Source organism: Odontesthes bonariensis, chromosome 20, assembly GCF_027942865.1.
Source record: "Odontesthes bonariensis isolate fOdoBon6 chromosome 20, fOdoBon6.hap1, whole genome shotgun sequence".
Classification (NCBI taxonomy): domain Eukaryota; kingdom Metazoa; phylum Chordata; class Actinopteri; order Atheriniformes; family Atherinopsidae; genus Odontesthes; species Odontesthes bonariensis.
The window spans coordinates 23,038,295-23,056,363 of NC_134525.1; the positions used below are offsets into that span (position 1 = coordinate 23,038,295).

The 18,069-nt window shown below is 42.3% G+C and overlaps 1 protein-coding gene across 1 annotated transcript; it reads left to right on the plus strand.

Moving 5' to 3' along the window:
- The first annotated feature begins 1,046 nt into the window (after window positions 1-1,046).
- cip2a (cellular inhibitor of PP2A) lies at window positions 1,047-16,885 on the plus strand. Its single transcript, XM_075452162.1, has 22 exons — window positions 1,047-1,136; window positions 1,380-1,482; window positions 6,637-6,784; window positions 6,901-7,013; window positions 7,243-7,337; window positions 7,436-7,532; window positions 7,967-8,089; window positions 8,442-8,587; window positions 8,677-8,752; window positions 9,524-9,763; window positions 10,244-10,406; window positions 10,490-10,637; window positions 10,771-10,870; window positions 10,970-11,088; window positions 11,201-11,378; window positions 13,198-13,260; window positions 13,355-13,465; window positions 13,814-14,010; window positions 15,099-15,212; window positions 15,289-15,371; window positions 15,479-15,618; window positions 15,845-16,885. The coding sequence occupies exons 2-22, from the start codon at window positions 1,381-1,383 to the stop codon at window positions 15,989-15,991; spliced, it is 2,703 nt and encodes a 900-aa protein (XP_075308277.1). The 5' UTR covers window positions 1,047-1,136; window position 1,380; the 3' UTR covers window positions 15,992-16,885.
- Window positions 16,886-18,069: the final 1,184 nt, after the last annotated feature.

The following is an 18,069-nucleotide window of genomic DNA, read 5'->3' on the forward strand; positions in this document are numbered from 1 at the left end:
ATTTCACTTTAGCCTTTTTTTTAAGCTTTACATTTGTTTCTTTTGAGTCCAGTTTTTTAATATATTTAAATATTTGCATATTTAAAGCAAAGTAATGTCTGTGTTGTGATTAAACAAGGACAGTGGAAAACAAAAACATATGACACAGAAAAGCGGAAAAGTTTGTGTGGTGGGGTTGAAATACGTAGGCATGGTCTAACCACAATTTTGACACACACACACACACACAGATATGCAGGCATCTAAAAAAAACACTATTACCTGCTGTGTTCTGCATAAAACGTGGTTATCTTGACTATATTTAAAGTTGAAAGTCTAGTCTGGGAAGTTTGCATGTACAGCCAATATCAGCCACATGTATCAACATCCGATGATGGGCGATCATCACTGTTCCCGTTTTGTTTGCTAAACTTATTTTTCAAATCCTAATGCAAACTAATTTTCAAAAAAGCCTGATAAATGCTAACGTCATAATAACAACATTTGTTTCTAAATGTGAAATGTTCCACTTCACTTTGATCTTAAAGTTGTTTAAGGTTTATTTATAGGTAAGAAGTAGAAAACTGACCTTTACATTGCTGTTTAAACACACAAATATGGATACCTATACTTGTTTTAGTTTTATTTATTTATTCATTTGTTTTATTAGTTTTCAAAACTCTTACCATGCATAGTTTATAATATAGAAAAAAGTAAATCTGTAAAGTTTAATACAAGCATCTGCTCTCTAAGAAAAGTATTCTAAAAAACTGTAAATAGTTTTCAAGAAAAATAAACATACATGCTACTTGCTCCGCCCCCTTACGTTACGTTTTCTCGCCCCAAAGAGTTGCAGGAAGAGGGAGGGAGTGTGATTTTTCACTAACGTAATTAATTTAAAAGCCACTTTTAAACGATTATCTATGTTGTTATCTTCAGGTTTATGACAAAGTTGAATAGAAATAAATTCGCTCATATTATCCACATTAATATTAGCTTAACTTAAAAAGTTTTTATTTGTCGACCCCCCCCCTCTCTGTTTTGTACATGGTCCGTTCCTTTCCCGTTCGAAGCTCAAAACTCAAAGCGGGAAGAAGTGGTTGCGGTGTTGCTGACGTTTGTTGTTGATGTTTCTCGAAGACAGAAAACTAACGCAGGTACACTGCTACAAATAAGTACCAAAACATTTGATATGACACGTGTTTGAAGCACATAACAAAGGGTTATTACTTTCCGTCGCTTTTTAAGTTTTATTATGTTGTCATGAAACTGTTGGCGAAACTAGCTAGCTAATGTTAGCAACGTGGAGTTTGATGACGGCCGTTAGTTGAAATAATGATCGTTTTGTGAACCGATGTGCTGTGTGGTTGTTACAGCCTAATGGAGTGTTTGTTCTACAGGATGGACACGACGACGTGCTTGAAGTCTCTTCTGCTGGCTATCCAGCAGTACAGAGACAGCAGGAAGGCGCAACACGCAGCACAGCTACATAAACAAGTGGAGGTGGGTTCTAACGTTAGTTTACTGTATGCATAAAAAGATAGGATGTTCTGTTTAATCTTCCATAAAACATGGAAACTGCTTGAGACGGAGTACAACTTTGGCTTCAGAGTCAGCAGACGGAAAATAGAGTAGAATCCTTCAAGGGGCTGGATGGTAAACAAAGAACGTTTTCCTAAATGTAGCAGTAGTTAAATATCCTTAAGGTCATGTTTGGAGAGAAGGATGTTTAAGACACTTTTGTTTATAGATTACCTTAGATAAATACACAAAGTCATATGTCAGGACAACAGAAAAGATCTATAGCGATTCATTGAAATGTGTTCAAAATAAATACAGAATAGTTCCAAAGAGCTTTAAAGACATGCTATGCCACTTTTTCATGGTCATAAAATTGCTTGGCAATCATCAGTTTGCTTGGCTGACCCGTTCAGATGAAAACGGTGACATTTCCATCTCCATCTTGTGGCAACCATGCTAGAGCCTTTAGCCCGAAACAGCGCTTGCAACTTTTCCTGTGGCGCCGCGTGCTTTGTTTAGCTCTGGAAGTCTCGCGACACACGAGAGCCGAGAACTACTGCTTCACGGCAGGTCGTAAAGGGCTCTGCACCGAGCCAGGTAGCCTGAGAGACACACCCCCTCTCCATTAGCTGTCGACGGCTAAATTGAATGCGGTTAGCTTCTAGAGGTGTAATATAGTTTGTAATAGATATCGTGATGGCAGAACCACCGCTACTTGCCCGTCTGACCGCTGAGTCACCCAGAGCCAGCGGTCAGACGGGCAAGTAGCGGATCTATAGCCCTTTTTCCATCAGATTCTGTAGCGAATTAAAAGTTATATCGCATTACTTTGTTGCGATACAAGATGCGTTCGGTTGGTTTTCCATCAAACAGGACGATTCTAGCGAAATAAAATGACATCACCGGAACGTGCTGATGCGCATTATTCTGACTCGACCAGATGATTTTCCATTACAAAAGTGGCAAATTGTAGCGAATTAGAATGCTCGGTAGCGGGAATTTAATTGCTCGCGCTGTTATTGTCAGCCTCCTGTTATAACAGTTGCTATAACTTTCAAGGCTATACGTACCTTTTCACCACCGGCTTTCGTTTTATTTATTAGGCTAGTTACTTATTTAGAGTTATGGACCGTAGGATAGGACTAAACATGCTGCTAGTGCTGCTATGTCAGCTTATAATAGCCGTCAGAAATTTAAGAAGGAGGATGAGAGCGAGGGGAGAATTAATTATGCTGCTTCAGGACCACCCGAATTGTGTTTATAAAAAGCAGAGTCTCTGCTCTCGACCAGTTGTTTCTTTTAACATCGGACATTGTTGTTTCTAGTTGTTGCTGCTGTTTTGATACCGACAGGATAGGTGAAATGGGGCGGCTGAGCGGCTCAACAACAACATTCGAATCCTCGCACTTTACCAATACCATCTGCGCATGCGTGGCTAGTCTGAATCGCATTAACCTTTTCCATCACTTCTGTAGCGATACAACTTAGCCCTGAACCACCTATTTCGAGCGAATTGATTTAATGCGACAAAACAGGCGTTCTAGCGATTTAACCGTTTTTCCATCACATGTATCGCACTAACTTCTGATGCGCATCAAATTAAAGCGAATCATGTCGTTGATGGAAAAAGGGCTTATGCCAACTCGGAGCTTTTTAAGTTACGATTCTGTTTCGATACTTGACGAGCGAGCGCCCAGTCGGCAGCTACAAGCTCGGTTAAAGGCGGTAGCATGGTTGCTGCGTCTGTCACGGCGGTGCTGGACCGTGACGTCAAAATGACGTTTCAGGCCTGGCGCTTCCCTTGAAAAGACGGCGCAGCGCGTTGTCATGCACCAGTCGATTTTTGTAACTTGGCGGCGCCGAGCACAACGAACCGGATGGACCGATGTGAGACCAGGCTCAGTGAGGAGGTGCGTTTGTACAGACAGTTGTACGAAACTGCAGTGAAACAGCACAGGGAGCACGTAAACTCCCCAAACTGGTGCACAGAGATTGGCAGAACTTTGGGGAAAGAGGGAGAGTTCTGTAAGAATGTGTGGAAGAAGCTACGGGACAGATACATGAAGGCAAAGAAGAGGGCAGAGACTCTGTTGATGCCGGGGGCTTCAAACCTTTACCTCTATTGACTGAATTAAAAAATTAAAACGATCCGAAAACTGCAGCAGTATCATTAATTACAGTATTCTTGCTCTTGACAGCGGCATTGTTTTCTTCTCCACTTTCGTGGTTGTAGAGTAGAGGTAACCTTCACGTAGCAGCGCCACCTCTGTGACGGAGAAAATTGCAACTACTGGCGCGCAACGACTTGCGCCACTATATAGGGTCCTATGGCGGGCACGAACTCGTGACGTCATCAACACCGCTCGCGCGAGCAGACGCGGCAACCATGCTAGAGCCTATAGGACCCTATATAGTGGCGCAAGTCGTTGCGCGCCAGTAGTTGCAATTTTCTCCGTCACAGAGGTGTCGCTGCTACGTGAAGGTTACCTCTACTTTACAACCACGAAAGTGGAGAAGAAAACAATGCCGCTGTCAAGAGCAAGAATACTGTAATTAATGATACTGCTGCAGTTTTCGGATCATTTTAATTTTTTAATTCAGTTAAAAGAGGTGAAGGTTTGAAGCCCCCGGCATCAACAGAGTCTCTGCCCTCTTCTTTGCCTTCACGTATCTGTCCCGTAGCTTCCACACATTCTTACAGAACTCTCCCTCTTTCCCCAAAGTTCTGCCAATCTCTGTTTCTGTGTCTTTTTTTTAATAAGTGACTCAAGTGATTCAAGTGGTCAGTATAACTCGAATCCCCTCCTCGAAATGATCCAATCAGCCCGAATTGCCCAAAAGATTCGAGTTAAAGCTGCGGTCGGCAACTTTTTTTTAGTCATATTAGCTTGAACTGTCATGGGATTCTGGAAGTAGAATATTAAATAGGCTGTTTAGGAAAAATAATGAATTCTGTAGCTCCCTCTGAAGCCTGTAATCATGCTTGCAAAAACCGAGCGCTCCCGGCTGTTTTTAACCAATCAAGTTAGGGTGGAGGAATCCTACCTGTCAATCACAGCTTGTGCACACGCTGCTGAGCGTGAGTCTGCCCCAGCTTGTGTGCGCTCACACTGGTGTGAACTCACGTGCACAACCTCGTCCACAGAGGGGGAGGGGTTTGGTGGGCGATTCGGAGCTTGTTAGAGGTTGGGGGAGGCACCTGAAAGTTGTATCAGTTCGAATTTTCCAACTTTAGACACGGAATTTTGAAAACCTGCCGACTGCAGCTTTAAGCATCTCTACTTCTCCAACTCTCTGCCAGTGTCTTGAAAAATAAACCGTAAATTGCCTCTGGTGGGTTTACGACAGTCTGGCTAGACTGTCGCCTATTTTCTACGGAGCTCCCCCTACAGCTTTGGGGTGTGTATTGCATGGTAAACAAACCCCATATTAAGGCTGATTTAAGGGCAGATTATAGTTCTGCGTCTATCGTCTTGACATGTTGCTTTGCTCTGGTCGCGAACCACTTTTCATGTTATGGTTCTGCAACCTCGGTCTGGAATTTCTAGGGACGCACAGCAGTTTCCCCTCGCAAGAATTTCGGTGGGCGGTGACGAGAACTTCGGCAGCGCCGGCGGAAGACGTGTTTATCTTTCAAAAAAAAAAAGTGTATGCAAGATATGGATCTGGAGTTGCTCGACATTGAAGAAGAACAGCTTATTTTATTGGAGTTGGCGAAAATGCAAAGGAGGAAGAAATTCACACCGAGGACCAATCACAGCCGCTTTTGTCTGCGCACTTCCGTTGGTGGTCTGCGTGCGTCTGTCGCGTAGTCAGGATTTTTCTGAGGTGCACAAGGACGCGCGCAGAGCCTCTGCGTGGGGGAGTGGTCAAGATTTTGACGCTCGCAGAGGCTCTGCGTCAGAGCGTCAGAGGCTTTGCGTCTGAAGCATAAATCAGTCTTTATGCTTCAGACGCAAAGCTTAGACCACTTCTTGTGTCATTTGGCATAGCTCAGCCTTTTCTCCCCGTTTCCCTTCACCATGCTGAGATATGCCAAGTTTTCAACTGAAAATACTATTTTCTGTCTGTCAAATTGTGTTATCTTTGGTGTTTTTCATAGATGAAACTAAAGAAATGGGAACAAATAATGTGTCTTTGTGACAGGCTGCTAGTAACCTAAAGATAAAGAAGTAAAGATAACCTAAAGAAGTTCCTAAAGATACAATTTAAAACTGCTTCTTTGCTAAGTTGTCCGTTATGTGACACATCACTGGTTCATCCCCTTGAGTTAGGAGCCTTTTTTCTGCTTGAATGAATCATAGGAAGGTCAGAGTTAAATGGCTTAACAAACAACAAGGTACAAGGACTGGACTGAAAACGAGGGGTGAAAAGCAGCTCTCCTGTTGGGATCATGTTTCCTGTCAGTCATCAAGGCGCAACAGCTCCTTAGCCTCTGCCAACACTCTCTGTATCACAGACTCATTTGCATATTAAAACTCTTGACAGTATTTGTTGTAGAAATGCACATTACAAGGTGATTTCATCGTTTTCTTTTCCACTTCTTAAATTAGAAAAATATAAATAAATCTATTTATCACAACAGTTTTATTAATCAGAGTTACAGAGGAACCACATTTTCTTCATGTTTGCTCCAGACTACATAAGAGTTCTTAATGCAGGATACCAGAGTGTCTAATCACAAATATGTTTTAGCTTTAGGTCATACGGTTATTTACTAACAAGCTTACTGGAAAGCATTTTCAAGTTAAACCAACAATAGCAGAAGTCATGATGAGCTATCTGATAAGCAAAAAACCACCCATTTCATCCTGTGTCATCTTGTGTGAAACCTTGTGATGACACGATGCACCATTCATCCAGCAGATGATACATCTTCGAAGTTGACACTTGTATATACTTATACATACTTGGGTGTTTAAACTGGGATGTGAGTCATTACAGGGATCTTTGCATCTGATGATTATCTTACCACAAAAACATCTGAAACAGTTGAGGGTAACTCTGTATTTGCAACTTGTAGAAATGGTTATAAATGTGTCACAGACAAATTGTCGTTACAAAGGTGTGCTTAATTTTGTTTCTAACATCTTTTGTAATTCAGCCTCAGCTCACCTGCATGTTGTGTATTTTCAGGAGCTTTCTGGCCTGAAATGCGAAAGGCTGCTGTCGTCAGGCCAGGTGCTGCCCAGTGAGTGCGTGAGTGGGCTTGTGGAGCTGGCTGGAAACCCAAACACCAGCCCTGCCCTGACGAGCTCCATCATCTCCCTGCTAGCACAGTTAGGTAGAGTGCACGTGTTGGCACCTTTTCACAAAGCTTGTGCATCAGAGCCTAAAGGCTGTAGTTGGATTCCTGAGGCAGAAAACAAAAACTAGTATTTGTATTTTTCTTTCCCTCAGCCTGTGATGATTCCAGTCGGGAAATTCTTCACAGCAGCTACAACCTCACAAGCACCCTGGCTGCTGTCATCCACTGCCACAGCACCACGCCGGGAGAGCCTCTGGTGCTGCAGGTGAGTCCATCACAGCTGTCAGCGGGATGCTAGAGACAAAAATCATGACAGTTTCCTGATTAATAAAATGTCCGCTGACTGATCGAGCAGTGTGAAAGGAAAAGCACCCGTTATAAATCCCCTGGAGAAGTTCCTGCAGATGTAACAGCTTTAGATTTGTGATTAATTCCTGACCTTTTGGGAGTAAACTCAATAATTAAACATTTATGTTGTTGTATTTGTATTTTAGTGCCTTCAGGTGCTGCAGAAACTGACGTACAACACTCGCATCTTCCAGTCCGCAAACTACATCCACGATCTCCTCACGTTTCTCATGACCAACATGTAAGAACCCCCTGCCACATCTCATTTTTAGAAAGGAATGATTCATGTGTATATTTGGCTCTCCGTTAACCATATCAGCCCCCCGTGTTTCACCACAGTCAATCTCACAATGAAGACATCATCATGCCGTGCCTCGGCCTCATGGCTAATCTTTGCCGTGACAGCCACTCGGTGCAGAGTCACATCAAGTCTTTGGTGAGTCCCTGCTGAGTCAGTAGCACAGGATGTTTCCCTCGAGAGAGAAAGTGTTGGATACATCTTGATAATCTGAAAGCTAATTAACTTACGTAAACGCATTGTCATTTATAAATATTAATAAATGTCTAAATAAAGGAGGAGATAAAAACAAAAGTATAGTTTACGCCTCAGCTGAACATCTGCCCTGTGCCACATGACATAAGGTTTTGTGTTTTGATGTTTAAAAATACACCAAAAGTAAGACAGCAGGGCTGTTTTTGTTTGATTTGGTTTGTTTTTGCAATTTACAGTATGTTTCCAGTGTGTTTGTGTTGATATAAAAAAAAAAACCTAATCGACTTCTCCTGTTAGAGACGGCAGAGAAACCGCATGAACATTAGCAGCTTGTGCTAACTGCTGGATATGTCTGTTTGTTTGTCATATTTTTGTAGCAAAACGTGAAACCGTTCTACCGCACTTTGATCAACTTCCTGGCTCACAACAGTCTGACTGTTGTGGTTTTCACCTTGTCTATTCTAGGCAGCCTCACTCTGAATGAGAAGGTGGGCGAAAAGGTAGGTGTGTGAGAATCTGTGCTGGGATTTTACAGTTAAGACCAGGTTACAGGTTAGAATGGGAGAGGACAGGGCAGAGACAATACAGCCTCTAAATAAGGCATTATCTGTCTTTCTTTCATCGATACTTTAAGACAAATGAATGACTGAAGGCATATTATTGCACTGTTAGCTCATAGCTGGCATGTTGTTGTTATCCGGGGCTATCGGGGGGCTTATAGGAAGCTTTCTACACAATAGTACGCGTTCAGTTAACTTCTCCTTTAATTTGTTGCAGTTTTTTTATCTGTTCTGTTCCTCTAAAAACAAGATTCTATTTGCTGCTCTGTTTGTTTCTGTTTTTCACTTTTAGCTCTTTGATGCGAAGAACATCAACCAGACTTTCCAGCTTGTGTTCAACATAATAGTGAACGGTGACGGTACTCTGACACAAAAGTACTCAGTTGACCTTTTGGTTGACCTGTTGAAGAACCCGAAGATAGCAGATTACCTCACCAGGTACCCTCAGTGAAATAGCTTTTGGGAACATTGTTTACCGTCTGTGGTTGCCTCTAATTTAGTTCCGAAAACCATTTTTCCATTTCTAGGTATCAACACTTCTCAGCATGTGTGTCTCAGCTTTTAGGACTGCTGCATTCAAAAGACCCAGACTCTGCAGCCAAGGTGAGACGAGAAGAGTTTGGAAGCAACATTAAATGCAACGTGTTATTCTTGAAGTTTTTGCTCTGCTCTGAGGCTCTTGTAGCTGATTTGTATCAGTTGTATCACGTCGTGCAGTATATGACAGGAAGTATTAATTAAATGATTGAAAAGGCTGCTGCTTCTTGATGTTGCTCATTTGAAACCGACTCGTGTGTGTGTGTATCTATGTTTTTTTTCCCAAATGCCATAAACACTCTGAACTCAAACATGCACTGACTCTACAGTGACCCCCCCCCCCAGGCCTTTCCTTCACCCTGTGCAATACTCCATTACTGTGCAATATTCTGTTATGTGCAATAACCCACACTTGAATGCATATTTATTTATATATATATATAGTAATATCTCTGTGCACCTACCCCCCACCACCCCTTTTGTACTACATTTTATTTATTTTATGTCTAAGATTGTTATTTTTTATATGCTCATGTCTGCACTGAGAAAGGAGATGCTTTTAATCTCATTATACTTGTATTGTGACAATAAAAGGCATTGTATTCTATGTGTGGGTTTAAGAAAAGTCCAAAAGCACGATGCATATGGAAAGTTTTCCACATTAGAGCGTTTTAGAAGAGATAAAGTTTGCTTTCTTCTTCCATATTGTGTTAATGTATTGAAGATAAAAGACCAAAATGTTTTATTTTAGACTTAATACTACATCAATTGTTGGTTGTATATGAGGCTACTTTGCTTTGAAGGTTTCTTTTGTTTGATGTGTGTTGTTGTTTGCAGGTCTTAGAGCTTCTACTGGCAATGTGCAGCGTCTCAGGTCTGCGCTCGCTGCTGTGTGATGTGGTTTTCAGACCAGCGGGTCTGAAACTCAGAGCTGCGGGCCGCAGGCAGGGCCCCGGACTGGATGGTGGACGGAAGGCAGAGAGTGGGTTGGCTCTGGTGCAGTGGCTGAGCTCGCCGGTGGAGGGTGCTGAATCCTGTTCGCTGCAGACCGTGAAGCTGTTGAATGAGCTGCTGGAGGTATTCTTTTAGTTGTAGTTGTTTTTAGAAAGGCATCTGATGCATGTACAAAGTTTCTAGAAGCATTTCACTGTTGAGAAAAGCAAAACACCTTCTGGACCACTAATCATGCCACATTCTCTGTTGTTCAATTTGAATTACTGTGCAGAGGTTTGGGAGGGCAAAGCAGGAAATAAAAGGGATGATTATTAGACACTGGAGATGGGGTGGGGTTAAATAAACTTATGCTGTTGGTTTTCTTTTCTTCTTTTTTTGTAGTTTCCATGAAAAGAATCATATAATTATCTTAGAAATCAAGCTGGAGACGCCACAGAGGAGGTTGTTTATCTGTGGACGGATTCAGTCACCTTGAACTGAGTGTGTGTTTGTGTTCTGAGCTGAGATTTTTGCCGTCTCATAAGACTTTGGTTTAAAAAGATGCAGGGGTGACTTGTATCAGCGTCTCTTTTCTTTAATGCTGTGGTGTGTTTCTCCTTCCAGGAGTCATTGGGAGCAGAGAGCGTGCCTGAATGCATGCTGAGCTTTGTGGAAATGTTGCTTCCAGGCCTTTTGGGGCTGTTAAAAGGCTTCGATCCTGCAGCAGGAGACGCTCACCTCAGAAAATACTGCCACCGCATCACACATGTCACCAGCCTGCTGCTCAATATCCTTCAGAAGACTTTGCTTGTTTGCACTTTGTTTGCATTTTGTGTGTTTCTTTCTGATTTGAAGCCCTAACTCTGCTACTCCTGTGTACCGAGGACGCCACCAGATCCCTGCTGTCCCATCAGGTGAGCGCTCAGCTCTGCCTCTCTCAGGTGGAAACTCTGCTCTCCAGTTGCCATGGCAGCAGCCCACTAATCTGCCTGCCTCCTGGTTCTGATAATGATCTCAGGTAAGCGGAAATGTAGCCCAGATTACCAGGGTTTCCGGCTCTTTTTTTAATGTATGAAAATATTCTAACTAACCCTAAGCCATATGTCCTTACTGACATCAGATGATCACAGCTGTGTGTTTTTTTGTCTCAGTCAGCTGTGTGCCGAAGCTCTTCTGAAAACCCTGGAGTTAATGAGCAAACTGAGACAACAGGTGAAAGACATGGAGACGAGCTTTTACAGGATGCTACAGGTACTCTCATCAGCTCCTTTACCTCTCATCCTTAGACTGAGTTTTCTCCCCAGCTCTGGATTTTTACCTGTTTACTCCGTCTGTTTTTGCACTCTTCAGGACCATAGGATAGTGACCCCCCTCTCCCTGGCCCTGACGTCCCACCACAGAGACCGTGTGCAGACTGGACTCGCCCTCCTGTTCGAAGCCACGCCCCTTCCAGACTTCCCCTCACTGGTGTGAGTTAATAGTGGAACGTCTCCTGTTCGTGAGAAGGATTTCAGTCTGAATGTTCATTAGAATTCTGTCTGTCATGTTGTTGATTCTACTTGTCAAACCGTGTTTTTATAGTCTGGGGGAAAGTATGGCCGCCAACAACGCCTACCGTCAGAGTGAGGCGGAGCTGTCCGTCAAGCGTGTCGCAGTGCAGGACGTCCCGCCTCCCAGGACGAACACCAGCATGCTGGACTCCTCCAGTGCCTCCACGAGTGTCAGCAGTCTGGTCGAGAAGATTCAGACAGGCTTGGAGGTACAGTATGCTGGTGTGCTTTATTTAAAGGCCTACAGAAAGCTGACACTACACCCAATACATAATGATAATACATACACAGAGGAACAATAATGATCATTGGACTCTACACCAAAACATTTCATAAACGCATGAAATTTGCGATTTTGAATTTGCCGCTTGGAAATCCTTCCTGGAATTCCAAACTGGGGGCGGGGCTTCCGTGTGACGTCACAGGTGCCATGGGTTTTTCTGGCTGCCGCTATTAGTATGCTTGTTGAGTGGTGAAGGCAATAAAACGTTGGGTTCAGTGCAGTTTTTATTGCGAGTAGATGTACGAAGTGCTGTGGGTGCGTGTGTTGCCCTCAGCAGCAGCAGCTCACACCACCGGGGACAGAGGAAGCAGAGAGACCCGCGGTCTTGTGTCTGTGTCTCCCTGTCCGCCTGCCTCCTCTCTGGTGAAATCAGCCGGAGCCATCCCGCCGTGTTCAGCTCCCTGCGGTGCGGACGCTCAGGGGGAATCCACCTGGCGGAGAGCGGACACACCGCGGGATGGTTGCCCTGAAATCAGCCGGCAGAGCGATCATCAAGAGCCCCGACGTGGACATGATTGCTCTGCCAGCTGATTTCCACTCTCCACCTGGCGGAGAGTGTGTCCGCTCTCCGCCAGGTGGATTCCCCCTGAGCGTCCGCACCGCAGGGAGCTGAACACGGCGGGATGGCTCCGGCTGATTTCACCAGAGAGGAGGCAGGCGGACAGGGAGACACAGACACAAGACCGCGGGTCTCTCTGCTTCCTCTGTCCCCGGTGGTGTGAGCTGCTGCTGCTGAGGGCAACACACGCACTTCGTACATCCACTCGCAATAAAAATTGCACTGAACCCAACGTTTTATATTTCCAAGCGACGTCCCGCGGCACACATCGAAATTTGCCGTGAAGAAGCTGTCCAGGTCTGGCAAACTGCTGGCTTCGCTACTAGAACTACTGGGGGTTGTTCCAGCAGCTGGCACTCGCGACGTCACGCACCTGTCGTTCCAGTTTGCCAAATTCGAGTCAAATGTGGTGATAGTTTATTGGGCCTAATCAGGACTATCCAGGGGCCTAAAATTATTTTAAAATCATAAAAAAATTCCATGGTATATAAGGAATCGATCTGCTATTTCAGTTTTGTGCAAAAAATCACCTTTCTGTAGGCCTTTAAGATATCACTCAGCCATAGAAAAGACTTTATACTGACATTAGAGCCCCGTTTTATAGATTACCTCACAACTTTTGTCAGTAAGATCCTTGTATTCTCACAGAAATGTCTCCTATTTATGACCATTTCTCATTTTAAAGCAACCCAGTGGCTGATTTCTTTCTTTCTTTAAAGATCCTATCTACAGACTTTCTTTATTTTTATCAGATGATAAAGTTTATTGTTCATTGCAAATACTTATTTTACTTACTGACTTTAAGTCAGATGTGTAAACATGTAATTGACAGTTTCTTCATGCTTTTTTAGAGTTTTGGACCTTGTATAGGAAAATGAACATGTCATTTTAGTTAATTAAATTAACTAGGGTAATTTCTTTAATCTAATTAATGAGTGTTCTTATTTGTAACAAGGGTCACAAAAAGAAACTCATTTTCACTGTTTTTAAAGATTTTTAACCAAAAATGTTGTGAAAGCTGGATAAAGACCTAATCTTTGTCAAACCAACTATACACAGATTTATTATGACCACTGTCCTGGCTGCCCACTCTGCTCCTTTTGTCACTTTAAATAAAATGATATGAATGAATGATTGTTTGCTCTGTGTTTAACTGTAGTTTCCACCTTCTTTTTGTGGTTTGTAGCTGCAGGAGCCGCACGTGTCTGCGATCATCGATGTTTATGAACAAAAACTGGCTGCATTTGCGGTGAGTTTGTTTGACAATTTACATGAAAACATGCTGGTCTGATTTTACTGCAACCGCTTCAGAGGAGTTCTGTTTCTCCGTGTTTCCTCATCAGTCGAAGGAGAGCCGCCTGCAGGACCTGTTGGAGGCGAAGGCTCTGGCTCTTTCTCAGGCCGACCGTCTCATGGCTCAGTATCGCGTCCAGCGAGCTCAAGCCGAGGCTGAGGTAACTTATACAGACGCCGGTCAAATAATCTCACATGGTTATAGTGAAAGAGGTGATTCACTTTCAGTTTACTCAACATTAAGCCACTGGTGTTGCACATGGAGTCCCTGTGTTAGTTAAAACAGTCGGTCAGCAGAAAGCATTAATTAATCATTTGAATGATGTTACCTGATATATCAACACATTTGTAAACATCATCTATAAAACTGGAAAAAGGATTAATTACTTCACTGCTTGCAACCCTTACTGAGGTTACAGTTCTGGTGGAGTTTTGTACACCTATCCTGAGTGAATGTGGAACTGATAGTAAGAAGTAAATTTCTTTATCTGATATTTATTTTCCTGCAGGCCCGGAAGCTGGCCTGTCTGTTGAAGGATGCAGAGCGTCGGCGTGAGGATCTGCAGGGCGAGCTGAGCAACCAGGTGCTGGAGGTGGAGCGATCCAAGGCCGACATGGAGGAGCTTCTGCAGCACAACACCAGGCTGCAGACGGACTCTGAGGAGCACCGGGCCCTCAAAGGAGCCTACAATGCCCTGATCAACAGGTCATTATCTACTCATATAAGTTCTAAGGTTCTATATTTATTTTGCCTAAAAAAAAAAAAAAAATGGCTAAAAACATTTAATTCTTTCCTAAAAATACAAATGATAAGGCCTAAAAAAAAATTTTTTTTGGTTCCGGTTTCCGACCGACCCTGTCAATTTACATGCGACCCAAATTATTTTATGAGCTTGGGGAAGAAAAAAAGAACACAAATACATTTTTTTTTATGCAAACTATAATTACGTTTTTGTACAGCACCTCTTCATCCTGTACAAGGATGAGCGCATGCTCTCGTGAAAACAACGACTTCACGTGAGATCTGCATACAGACTGGATCTGTAGCGCGTGTTATATGGTTGCGGGAGAAAGATGGATATATGCGTGGTCTCCATTGTTTCTCCATGCAATAGCGTGACAAACAAAATTGTAAGATTGGGTAGGAAATCTTTCGAAAATGTCCTTGAAGAAGTCAAGCAGTGCACTTGTTCATTTGTGTCAGCAGCCGGTGTTCAGTCGATTTCTCCTACTTGTCGAGAATTGCTACTTTGTGGTTTTGCGCATGCGCCGATATAAAAAATAAGATATTTTTCATATCATATATCATACTATCATTATCATTTTTATGAATATATATAGGCTATATAATATGTAAAAAAATATTTCAATTGTTTTGTGTTAGGCAGAATAGTAGAAGCAGGCAGTAATGTTGGACAACAGGGCTTTGAGTCGCAGAACACCAGAGTGACACTTTAACTAAACTATTACATTTATTTATGAAATATTGCTTGAGATGTCTTCAATGCCAATGGTCCAGGTTGTATCGACTACATATTTTGTTCATATAAAAATGTGTGTGTTTGTGTGTGTAACATGCTGGGAGTATCTTTCTGCTGCTGTAATAAAAAATAAAAATAAAAATATACCTATCACTCGCTGCCACTGGAAAAAATAAAAAAATAAAATAAATTCCCTACCTACCCATGACATCAACTGACAACCAACAGGAACCAAACTTTTTTTTTTTTTTTAGGCCTAATGCAGTTCTTTGCTGCAGGTTTATTATGTGTAACAGTTTATTCTCCTTCACAGGTTGAATGAAACCGAGCGGCTGCTGAAGGAGCTGCAGACGGCTCACATCTGTCTCACCAAACAGACCGAGACTCTGAAGAAGAACCATGAAGCTCTCCAACTGCAACAGGAGAAGTAACACATATTTTAGATCTGATTACTGATTGGATCTGGGTAGACGATGTTTCTGAAACCTCTGTCTGTTTCTCAGGATGGCGTCAGTGTTGGAGGAGAGAGAAGGAGAGAACAGATCGCTTCACTCAGACCTCCAGAAGAAAAACAGCGACATTACAGGTGAGGCTGTCCCTGTCAACACCAACATAATTAATGTTTAATGTTCGTTTAAACTTCTCAGAAGCATCGCACGTTTCTTTTTATGCATTGTGATACTCCTCTGGCAGGTCTGCGAGCTGAGCTGCGAGCCGAGGAGGAGAAAGTGAAGAAAAAGGACAAAGAGAGGACAGACCTGGAGGAGACGGTGGATGTTCTGAGGAAGGAACTTAACAAGATGGAGCAAGCCAGGAAGGACGCCAGCATCAAGGTGAAAAGCTTTCAGGGGCCCCTACTTCATAGAAAGAAATGTAAACTGGACACGTTTGTTCCTAGTTCACAGTCAGATCTCCTTCATTTCATCATTTTTAAACCAGATAAAAGTGTCTTTATGATTTTCGTTCATGCCTAAAGGATCATATTCAATAAATAACCAAAGCGAGCTTCATTACACCAGTTACCTGTTGTACATCCCAGTGAACATTTTCTCTCCGTAGGCGTCCTCTCTGGAGCTGCAGAAGAGTCAGCTGGAGACGAAGCTGAAGCTGAAAGAGGACGAGCTGAACAAACACTCGGCGATGATCGCCATGATTCACAGCCTCAGCAGCGGCAAGACGAAGGGAGACATCAACCTGTCGCTCTGAGGAGTGACTGAAAATGACTTCTGTTAATGTCATGGTAACATTTCTGTGTTGTGTTTGTCTTTTTATTGTACGGTAAATAAATGATTTTAATCCAACAATGCTTTCAGGATGAATAAAAAAGTAAATCAAAGAAGTTTCTCCTTCTATCTGAGATGTGAAAAGGTTAATAAAATCATTCTAATCTCTTCTTAGCTCATGTTTAGCATGTGGAGTTGAACATTTTCAACCTCCAGAGTTATTGGAAAGCTACTTTCATGTCATTGCTGTGTCAGATCAGGGCGCACAGGTGATGCACAACGGGATTCCATCATATTGAAGCTGTCATGTGTCAGATGTCTCACACGGACCTTCCCTGCTTTAAAGTGTCTTCAGTAAAAATCTAATCAAATTAAATAATGATATATTAGTAGCACATGTCATAGATTCCATCATGATATCTGACTTGTCATCTCTTGTGTAAATGAATTCATATTAAACTAATATAAGCCATATAATAAAAGCCAAATGCTAAATAAAAAGTTCAAATCTTCAATCAATATATTAAAATACAGAATGCCCCTCATGGTATAAGCTGACGCCTCCCTCTGTAGATCCACATCCCATCCTCTGGGACTCTGCTCATGTGGGAAGTGGGAACTTTATCAAACAAGAGTTTGGTGATTGCATCACAAGTTTCTCTTGACCCACTTCTGTGAGTTGCTCTTATTTACAGTGTTATGGAGAGATGTATTGTTTGGATTCACTGATGCTGAAATGAAGCTTAATTCACTATTTTATTTGATTAACTTATTACACTAACTGAATTTTCTGATCAGAAATGTAAAGTTTTGGTAAAAAAAAAAGGGTTCATATCTTCAATTTGTGACCAAAGTAAAAAAAGCTGTTTAAAACTTTAAAATACGTATTTCTTTGTTTGTATATGTATAACTCTAGACTTTGTGCCCTGTTGTCAATAAAGTTATTTTATAAAAAAAAAGGAATGTCAGCCTAAATCTATGACCAATTTGTATGTGTGTACGCGCATGTGTGTGTGTGTATGCGTGTGATGTAATGTAAATGTTTTTGGGTGTGTGTATGTGCATGTGTGTACGCGTGTGTGTATGTGTGTAATGTATGTGTTTTTGGGTGTGTTTTTGTGTGTGTGTGTGTATGCGTGTGTGTATGTGTGTAATGTATGTGTTTTTGGGTGTGTGTTTGTGTGTGTGTGTATGCGTGTGTGTATGTGTGTAATGTATGTGTTTTTGGGTATGTGTTTGTGTGTGTGTATGTGTGTAATGTATGTGTTTTTGGGTGTGTGTACGCGTATGTGTGTGTGTAAAGTAATGTATATGTTTTTGGGTGTGTGTATGTGCATGTGTGTACGCGTGTGTGTATGTGTGTAATGTATGTGTTTTTGGGTGTGTGTTTGTGCATGTGTGTATGCGTGTGTGTATGTGTGTAATGTATGTGTTTTTGTGTGTGTGTGTGTGTATGCGTGTGTGTATGCGTGTAATGTATGTGTTTTTGGGTGTGTGTTTGTGTGTGTGTATGTGTGTAATGTATGTGTTTTTGGGTGTGTGTACGCGTATGTGTGTGTGTAAAGTAATGTATATGTTTTTGGGCGTGTGTACGCATGTGTGTAATGTATATGTTTTTGGGTGTGTGTACGCGTATGTGTGTGTGTGTAATGTAATGTATATGTTTTTGGGCGTGTGTACGCATGTGTGTAATGTATATGTTTTTGGGTGTGTGTACGCGTATGTGTGTGTGTGTAATGTAATGTATATGTTTTTGGGAGTATGCGCGTGTGTTTGGGTGTGTGTGTGTGTACACGCGTGTGTAATATAATGTATGTGTTTTTGGGTGTGTGTGTGTACACGCGTGTGTAATATAATGTATGTGTGTTTGTGTGTGTGTGCGTGTGTGTATGCGTGTGATGTAATGTCTGTGTTTTTGGGTGTGTGTGCGTGTGTGCGTGTGTTTGCGTGTATTTAATTTCTTCTAACTTATCCCAGTATCTAGTTGCTGAGTATCTTTATAGTGTTACATTAATATAACCAGTAAGTAACTTTTCTTTTGTTAGTTGCTAACAAGTAACT

Excerpts from the sequence above, each read along its gene's own strand:
- cip2a (XM_075452162.1), top strand. The coding sequence starts at position 1,381 with ATGGACACGACGACGTGCTTGAAGTCTCTTCTGCTGGCTATCCAGCAG. Across the intron at positions 7,533-7,966 it reads AGAGTCACATCAAGTCTTTG|CAAAACGTGAAACCGTTCTA; the intron begins GTGAGTCCCTGC and ends ATATTTTTGTAG. Across the intron at positions 14,011-15,098 it reads TACAATGCCCTGATCAACAG|GTTGAATGAAACCGAGCGGC; the intron begins GTCATTATCTAC and ends TCTCCTTCACAG.